The sequence below is a fragment of the Pteropus alecto genome, unplaced genomic scaffold, assembly GCF_000325575.1.
Source record: "Pteropus alecto unplaced genomic scaffold, ASM32557v1 scaffold16, whole genome shotgun sequence".
NCBI classification, from domain to species: Eukaryota; Metazoa; Chordata; class Mammalia; order Chiroptera; family Pteropodidae; genus Pteropus; species Pteropus alecto.
The window spans coordinates 8,074,787-8,083,728 of NW_006438867.1; the positions used below are offsets into that span (position 1 = coordinate 8,074,787).

The 8,942-nt window shown below is 41.9% G+C and overlaps 1 protein-coding gene across 1 annotated transcript in view; it reads right to left on the minus strand.

Moving 5' to 3' along the window:
- The window catches only part of RNF17 (ring finger protein 17), a 77,407-nt gene that overhangs the window by 45,028 nt on the left and 23,437 nt on the right, over window positions 1-8,942 (minus strand). The window contains exons 10-12 of the mRNA XM_006915839.2: window positions 4,760-5,067; window positions 2,517-2,675; window positions 439-628 (exon numbers count right to left, since the gene is read on the minus strand). Coding sequence (XP_006915901.1) covers window positions 439-628; window positions 2,517-2,675; window positions 4,760-5,067 — 657 coding nt within the window. The remainder of the gene's footprint in view (window positions 1-438; window positions 629-2,516; window positions 2,676-4,759; window positions 5,068-8,942) is intronic.

Sequence of the window (8,942 nt, forward strand, 5' to 3'; positions counted from 1 at the left end):
TGGAATACTGAGGGGAAGATTTTTGATTACCTAGTGTGAGCCAGATACTAGGCCATTTTAACATCATTAATGAAACTATAGAAATCTGAGTAAAAGTTTTACTCAATCATCCTGCGGCTAACTGTAACACTTTAAAAGAATTACTTTTGTGCACCATCATTCCCTGCTTTGAAGCAACACAGAAGAGTTCTTAAGTTTGGTTACATCAAAAAGCTCCTTTTCCAAGCTCCCCATCTAGTAACACTGATAATACTTTAGTAAATAGTAAGACAAATTATAGAGCAAAATAAGAACTATATGTCTTGCAAGTGAAGAATGATAAATTATTCTCTCTACCCTTTCCCAATTTCCTTTATTCTTTAGCATCTACCCCCCGCCTCCATCACAAGTTTCTAAACAGGCCAGGGACACACACATGATCCTTATAAAATACCATACCCCTTGACAATTAGGACTTCAGAATTTCCAAAATCTACCATGAATATCTGTATTAGTGCAACTTCACAGACTGAGAGTTTGGTTGGACTAGAATGTTTTCTAATATCTTCATTTTCTATCGGAATTAATTCAGTGATAACTCCTCGACACCATATTCCATTTTCAATACTGCTGACGAATATCGCTGCACCTAAGTAATGAGGAAGATAGATCATTATTAATGTTTATGGAGAAAGAATAGCTAACGAGCTCTAATTTAGGAACATATACTTTAGTTTCACCACTAAGAAGTATTAATTCATCTATCTACTGATGATACAGTACTATGTCAAATGCTACGAGGATAAAGGCAACGCATGATGATGGTTCCTGTTACGCATTAACTTATGAGCTAAAAGGGGAAGTAAAAACAAAGACTACTCAGCAGTCACTTACTGAAAACCTATGTTTTTATGAACTGTAACAAAGGTGAACGAGACCACCCTGCGATCAAGATGCTCAAGAAAGAGACGGACAAGTAAAACGACGCTCACACACTGTACTTGCAATGGTGCAGCCTCCCCACCCGCATGCATACACACGCATACACGCAGGCATGCGCGCACCCTAAAACCTGTAGAATACTTTGGTGACATAAAGGAAGAAACGATGACCTTCTCTTGGTTAAAGAGAGTGAGAGTAAAGAAACAATGAAAGGCAGAGTGTGAAATGCCCAAATTAATATGCAGTGCAGTTCAGAGAAGGGGAAGATGAACCAAGGGCCAAGCAGCAGAGGAAAACCTTGTGGAGGGACCAGATGGCTTACACACCAACCAGGAAGAAAAGAGCAAGGGAGAAAGAGGTCTGCATGAGCATGCTTTACTATGAGCGCGACGCTGTTCTCGGTGCTTCGTGTGTGGACTCACTCCCACAACAAACCCGCAGACACGGTGCTTACATCGCGCAGGTGAGGAAGCTGGGCAGAGACACTGAAAACTCAGCCCAGGCCGCATGGCTTGTTGGGAGAGACGGGGAGAACTGAGTCTCAGAGGCCACCCTCCCAAAACCAAGCTGCTCGTGGAGAGGATCCAGTGAGACCTGACCACTGATCACACACAGAGGGACGCTGTGGAACCCCTCTGCACATGCTAATAAAATCAGGACTGTTGGGAGGCACATCAGGGCAGCCTTCTGAGTTCCACCAAAACCTTTGTTTGCCCTTCAGATTGTTGTTGACCCTTCTCTTAGGATAATATATCACGTAACCAATATCCTTCATTTTAAACTATGTGCTATTAAACCATTCTTATAACAGATGAGATAAAAGTCTATTGAAGCCATCTGTTGTTCTTTATAATGAAGAATGGGCAGTAAAAGGGAATGAGAGGGTACCCCCTCCAAAGCATCCTATCCCATTCCTTCCCTTATCACTAATTTCTCAAAATATAAATGAGTATTTAAATCATATATATTCACCTTGAAATAAAAATTATCTTTAATTTAAAATGAAGGATGAATTTTTGGCTTAGAACATTTTCTGAATCTAAGCTGAGCTATTTTGGGCATGTATTAAATTCTGAAGAATTATTTGCAACCATAAAAATTTAACTCTACACTTCCCTCCTCTTACATACTGATATTTTTTAAGTTTTAAAATTATTAATTTTTGTCAGAAGTATATGATCTTAGGCTTCTGATATTCTAAGCTGCAGTAGATGCCGCCGTCCTCCAGCATCTCAGCAATTATTCTGTGACATCAACGTTCCCATGCGGACATTGGGGGACTGTAGTCACACTACCAGGACGCGTCTTAGAGGAATAGTTTTCCCAGGAGGTGAGGGGGCAAACCACACAACCCGCACTGGGTTTCGTCATTTAAAAAACTCACCTCACTCTGTAACGGAGCTTTTCTGCATGTCTCATGAAGCAATCAATTTTAATATTAAGCTAATTTACCTAAATAAAATTTAACTATGTTAAATAATTCCAAAACTCTTTGCTTGGAGCATAAATCTATATTATAAAAATCTATATGGGTTGGCCAGATATTACAGTATTTACATAAACTTGATATTTACGGTTGGAGTAATGCTTCATACCTAGCTCCAAAATGTCTAAAGGATCAAGGTGTAAGCTTTCAGTGCAAAACCGATTCACCGCCTTTTCCAATACTGTTGCCTCTTTTATTTGTGAATATCTCCGGACGTAGAAGTGGCAAGGATGAATCACATGACTTACAAACACCAGCTCTGGAGAGCCTGGATAAGGATATTTAAACCACGTTAATAAACCACAAGTTAGAGAAGAATTCACAAAAGCTGAATGCAATATCCTCTACAGAACATGCCTGTGGCACTGCAAACTCCAGCATACTTAGGTCCCACAAGAGTCTAAACCCAAACTCGTAAAACTAGACTGCTAAACAAACTAGCAACCGGAACTGCCACTGTTTACTAGCAAAATGTGTTAATAAGTGGAACTGCAGTTCCTGTGGTGGGTAGACTGTGAAGTCAGTTCTGTGCTATAAATCCCCTGTATCACAACAAAACTTCGCAGTTCATTTGTGAACATATTTGGAACTTAGAGCCCCACTGACAAAGTTTCTAATACAATCCCCAAACCCTGTTTCATCTATTCTATCCCCAAAGAACCAATTATGAGCTCATGGCCACTATGAATCTCAAATCCTACCATGTTAGAGGTGTGAAAAGACGTCTGAGCAAAGCCGACATGCTAAGCAGCACTAATGGAAAGAGGTGTGTATTTTGATGGAGGTATTTATGGAGGTATTTTTAGGGCAGGCAGAGTTAAAAGACAGAATTTTTTTGTATAGAAAAGTAATTAAGCCAAGTGTTGTACCTGATATGAAGATCTCCGGAGTATAATACTAAGAAAGGGATTAAAAGAATAGAATACCATTCTTTTAATTCCTTTCTTTAGGTATTAATAGATATGCTATATTTTCTATAGAAAAACAACCCACGTGTATGTTTGTATATGCATAAAGCAGCTCCGGAAGGGAGGGAGCCTGGGTGGAAGGGGGATAGGTTAGGGGAAAGGTTTCACAGGGCATTTTAATACATATATTTAATTTTTGAACAATGGAGATGTTTTATCTGGTAAAAATGTTTAAAAAACAAAGACTAGGAGAACTGGAGTTGGAGACAGCCAAGTATAGATGTTAAAAGTTGAGCAAATGTATCATGTCGATTATCTAATATAGATGACAAAGAATAATATCCATGTTGAGGATGGGGTAGAGATTCATATGTGTCACTGGGTAGACAGCTGAGAGAACTGTTACACATTCCAGAAATATTTTTGCCAATAACAGCCAAAACTTTTAACGTTAAAAAGGAGATATTTTCGTTATCAGGACAATTCACTTTACTCCTTGCCTCCTGCTGTGTAACAGTTACTATACATACAGTGAACTCCAAAGACAGCATCCAGTTCCGAGGTGTTAAAGTACCTGCTTTTGATCCAAAAGGAAGAGACGATTGTTTCTGAAGAGGCTTGTCCAGATATCTAGGTGTCTCTACAAGATAATCTGTGAGGCATGCTTCATCACAATAGGAAACAAGGCAATTGTACTAATTTTATTAAGTTGACAACACGTACTATTGTTTAAAAAGCTGCGCCTGAATTGGCAAAATCCTGGAATGGCAAGACCCCTTGTATCAGTAGGTGAAGTCCTGAGAGTCTTAACTCACTGAGATGTCAGTGATGATAATGCAGTAGAGGAAGGGAAAACAGCATGTCCCTTTTTTTTTATTCAAATGTCATTCTGGAGAGTCAACCAGAGAAACAGATGTTGGCAGGAGAAAGAGAACCAAGCAGATTCTGCAAATGGCCCTAGAGAAGACTGGCAGTGTAAGTACACACAGCAGTATCTCTGTGTTAACAGAGAGATGGCAATGTTGGACATCTAATCCAGTAACTATGATGCACTTAAATGTTATAAAAGATGCTACTGTATTCATAATAGTTCATTTTATAATATTATATCTCAGAATAATGACCTAAGAGAAATTTAAGCAAAGTCATGAAATTGCTTCTACAACTCTCATTTATATTTTCATTTTTTATACAAGGTTTATACGTGGAACAATAAAAAGTCAAATACTCTACTTAAATCAAACAATAAATTTACATCTCAGAATTTAGCTATATCATTGTATTAAAAATAAAGATTATCCTAACTTTAAAAAATGTGACAGTCGGGGAATGGTATATGCTAACGGCAATACATTTCTGTTAAGTACAGGGACAGGAAGGTACTGATTTTGTTTCCAATTACAAACACAATATATTGTTTCCTTGCTTTTGTATTTTTACTCACTTTCCAGGTTCTCTTCAATAATTTCTTCAATGATCACATCAGGGCTGGATCCCATCCGAGGCAGAACAGCAATGGTTTTAGGGGATGTCGCTGCCACGATCTCTTTCTGTGGCTGGAAGGTTCTCGCTTCTAAATGCACATCACTGGTTTCCGGTTGCAAGGGAGGTGGTGGGGCTACATTAGTTAGCACAGACACATCAACCTTTTTCTCTTCAGGTGATGGGTGTGTATCGTGACAAGAAAATTCCTTTTCATGATTATATTTCTTTTGAATATTCTGGCCATTTTCATTTTCTTTGGGATCACATCTGTTTAAAAATAGAGGCGCATGGCCACTTTAAATCATTTCATAACATTTTAATATCCTTTCCATATAACAGTTAATACTGGAACACACACAGAGGGGGAAAGTTATATAGTTGCCCAGGGGTATTTTTAAACAATTTTACTGATATATAATTTACACACCAGAAGATTCACTAATTTTTACTGAATTTACAGAGTTGTGCAACCATCACTGCAGTCTAATTTTAGAACACTTCTATTACCCAAAAAGGAACGTTTGCCCATTCTCAGCTCCACGTGAGCCCAAGGAGTTCAGGAGGGCCACGAGGGGGTCATCCCTGAGCAGCTGAGAGCCTGAGAGCCGCATCAGACATCGGGCCCCAAAGGACACGGGTTTTCAAAAGACGTCGTCCTGATCTGGCTTGGGTGTTTGATTTTAACCATCTTCCATTCAGAAAAAAAAGTGCGGCTCGCTGCCAGTGTTAATTTTACATAAACACGCTCTTTGAGGCTGAAGCAAATCTAGTTTCCAATGTGAAAATGCAAAAACTGTTCTTGGATTATTTCTACACTGAACTTGTCTGGAACCCTAACGTAACAGAAATACACATGATCAACATCTATACTTCTTTTCGTGTGGTACATTTTGAAGCACGGAACAACACAAAGCAGAACATCACGTTTCGCATAAAAACACTGTGTGTCTCTCCAGGTCTCCTCACCGTCCTTGTCGCTGTGCGAGCAGCACGCTTGCAGCAACTGGCTGGATTCCGTTTCCCTGATGTCAGTGGCATGCTCTTGGTGAAATGTTTTCCAGACAGGTGAGGAGGCGTGATGTCATCAGAGCATGGACGACCTCTGCTGTCTGGTCTGTGACACTTCTCCAGCATTCTTTCAGGTAACGTCAGTCTTACGTGGCCAATCATGTGCTCGGGACTGTTGTTCCTGAGCAGGAGGCAGGAGTTCAGCACTGTAATGTGTAGAAGGTGGCGAGAACGTCTTATACCCAAACCTGTGCCTTTTGCGCTCAGTTGGCTAAGAAGTGAGCGTCTGATCAGCCGAGATCGCTGCTCCCACATGCTCGTTATAATCCACAATGACACATGGCTTCCTAGTTTTCTTTCCACTTCTGTTGTCTACTTCAACCACAGTACCATTGTGGAATGTTGACAACACTGTCACCTCCTTGGCATTTCAGTGCCGTAAGTTCACCACAGAATCTCGCTACACTCGTCCCCTTTGCAATTCTTTTTGTCAGATCATTTGGCATCTGTTTTCTGTTCAAACGAGCTGTTCCGACTGCATCAATCCTGTTTTGATGTAATTCTCTGAAAAGCATAGGAGATATATGGCAAATGCTGGGGATGAGGTTACGACTGTGATCCGCGAGTTATCTCGAGGTAAACGTTGCAGCCGCAAGTGCTGTTAGCGAGTATTCACGGGGCAAATGGGATAAATTATGATAAGATTATTTATTCTTTTAATCACAGGCTTAAAAATAAAGTGTAGGAAACAGTGAAAGGTACAATCCTGACCAAATGATTAGAAGCCTCTGCCTTGGCTAGAAATCACCCTTAGTCTGAATCCTTTGGGTACGACTACTCAATGGCCCTCTAACCCATGGCTGGTTATTTACTCCGTTTATCCATATTTTTCTATTGTCTTCACATATCCACACAGATTTAGGCTACCCAATCTGCGTGTATGGAAATTCTATCAAAGAAATGAGTCTGGGTTTCAAAAGCTTGTATTTAGATGGATTCAGCTTTATCACAGACCATCATTTAAGAAGCATTTCAGACCTAAGAACCAACGAAGGCAAATGGTTTCAGCAGTGACACCTCATCTGTCTCTTCCAACAGAGGACGTGCAAGCCAAGTCAGTACACGTTGAACAAAGGTTGGACACCTTTGGAGGACACATGTGCATATGGTTTGCGATTTGAACGTTTCATCTTATAACTCTCACCTGACCTCACTAAGACATCTAACACTGTCGCCCAGCTCCGGTCTCATAAACCCCTCCCTGACTGCTAGAATGCCACTGTCTTTGGGCTTCTGCTGCTCCTTCTTCATTTTTTTGTTTATTACAGGTTACCCTTTCCCTGTCCTAAAATCCTTATTTTTCTAGGGTACTGTCCTTGACTTACTTCAATACCAGCTCTCACTGGATAAATGTGTTTTCCAAATACCACCTATAATCAGTAGATGCAGATTACGGTGATGCTTTCCCTAAAAACTAGGAAAAATCTTAATACTGAGTTAAATTTAAGATCAATGGACTCTTAGAATAGCTTTTGATATTAAAAATATTTGACGGTAACTATATTCAAGTTATGATGATGTCTAAGAGAGGGTATTGATTGGGAAATGATTACCCGCAGGGGCTTGAACACTGAAGTCAGAGGCAGACGTGGGCCGAGGCTCCACACTGGGCCGGGGACAGGCACTCCGCAAGGTCCTCCCTGTGGGGCAAGATACGCAGCAGGCTCTCCAGGCCTGGTGTTGCTAGGCTATTTAATCTTACTCCCTGTATTCCAAACAAGACTGCGACAAAGCACCTCAAGGCTGACCATCTGGCTTCTTGTGTCTGTCTGGATACTGGAAGAGAATGCCCGCAGCAGGATCCCAGCCCCTGCCCTCTGAGTTAGCAAAAAGGCATTCTCGCTTCATCAGTTTTGTGAATCTCCTACGAGTTTTCCTAGCTCAGCGTGAATCTGCTCACATCTGTTTCTGAGCTTACAAAAATGTGGGCTGGACTCCGTTCAGTCCTCTGTGGTGGTGAACTGATGTTTCTTGGGGGATGTCTTACTTTTCGGGGGAGTTTCTACACCACATATATTCTGACTCCTGAATCTAGAATCAAGTCCAAGACATCTTCTTAAGCCCCAGCACGTACAGCCACTGCCATGTGGACACTTCTCCTAGATATGTAGTGGACAACAGTCACTTGGCACATCCACCATCTGGCCCTCTCAACTGTCCTCCTGCACTCCCAGTCCTGGTGGTTAATCCCAGGACCCCTGACCTTAACGCCAAAGCCGGGCCTGTAAACTGGTGGGGATACTTCCCCACCCTCGTCCCCCATGCTCACACCAGCACTAAGTCCTACCGACTCCCCATCTGGCACTTGCCTGACCTTTCACTGCCAGCATCACCACCTACATTTGGTTTCTCATCATTTGCTGAGACTATTGACAAAACAGTCCAATTGATCTTTTGGCTTCCAGCCTCATGCTCTTCCAAATAATCCTCTAAATGGTCACGGAAGTAACTTACAAAAATGGTAAGCTTGCCTGCCTTCACCTAACCTGGTGAAGGAAATAGACATACAACCCCAAGTTCAGAGAGTCCCAAACAAGATGAACCCAAAAAGGCCCACTTTTGGGTTGCACTGTCAAGCTGAAGATCTCCCATTGGTCTTCTGCTGTCTACAGCTGTGCCACCCAGGAGACCTTCTGGCAACCATAAAAATGTGCCGTGTTGTCTGATGTGGCGGCTTCCAGCCACACATGGCCACCGAGCACTTGAAATGTGGCCAGTGTTAACTGAGGAGCTCGATTTCTCAAAGTATTTAGTTTATGCTTACATTTAAATGGCCACCTGCGGCTAGTGGTTGCCACCCTGGACAGCACGGGTCTAGGAGATAATGTCCAGATGCCTCTGCGCAGCAGCAGCAGCAGCATCTAGGACTCAGCCTCCGCGTGCTCTCCGCCTGTGCGGGTCCCTGCGCGCAGCATGGCATCCATCGCCCAGGCGCTTCTTGCTGCTGGGATGCCCACTTCCCTTTTGTCCTCCATTCCCATTGCTACTCATTTTCACGCATGAGGGAAAATGACATCCTTTTCCAGGTCCCGTTACCCCGAAAAACCGACTGTTCCCTTCCTTTGCGTCTCCAT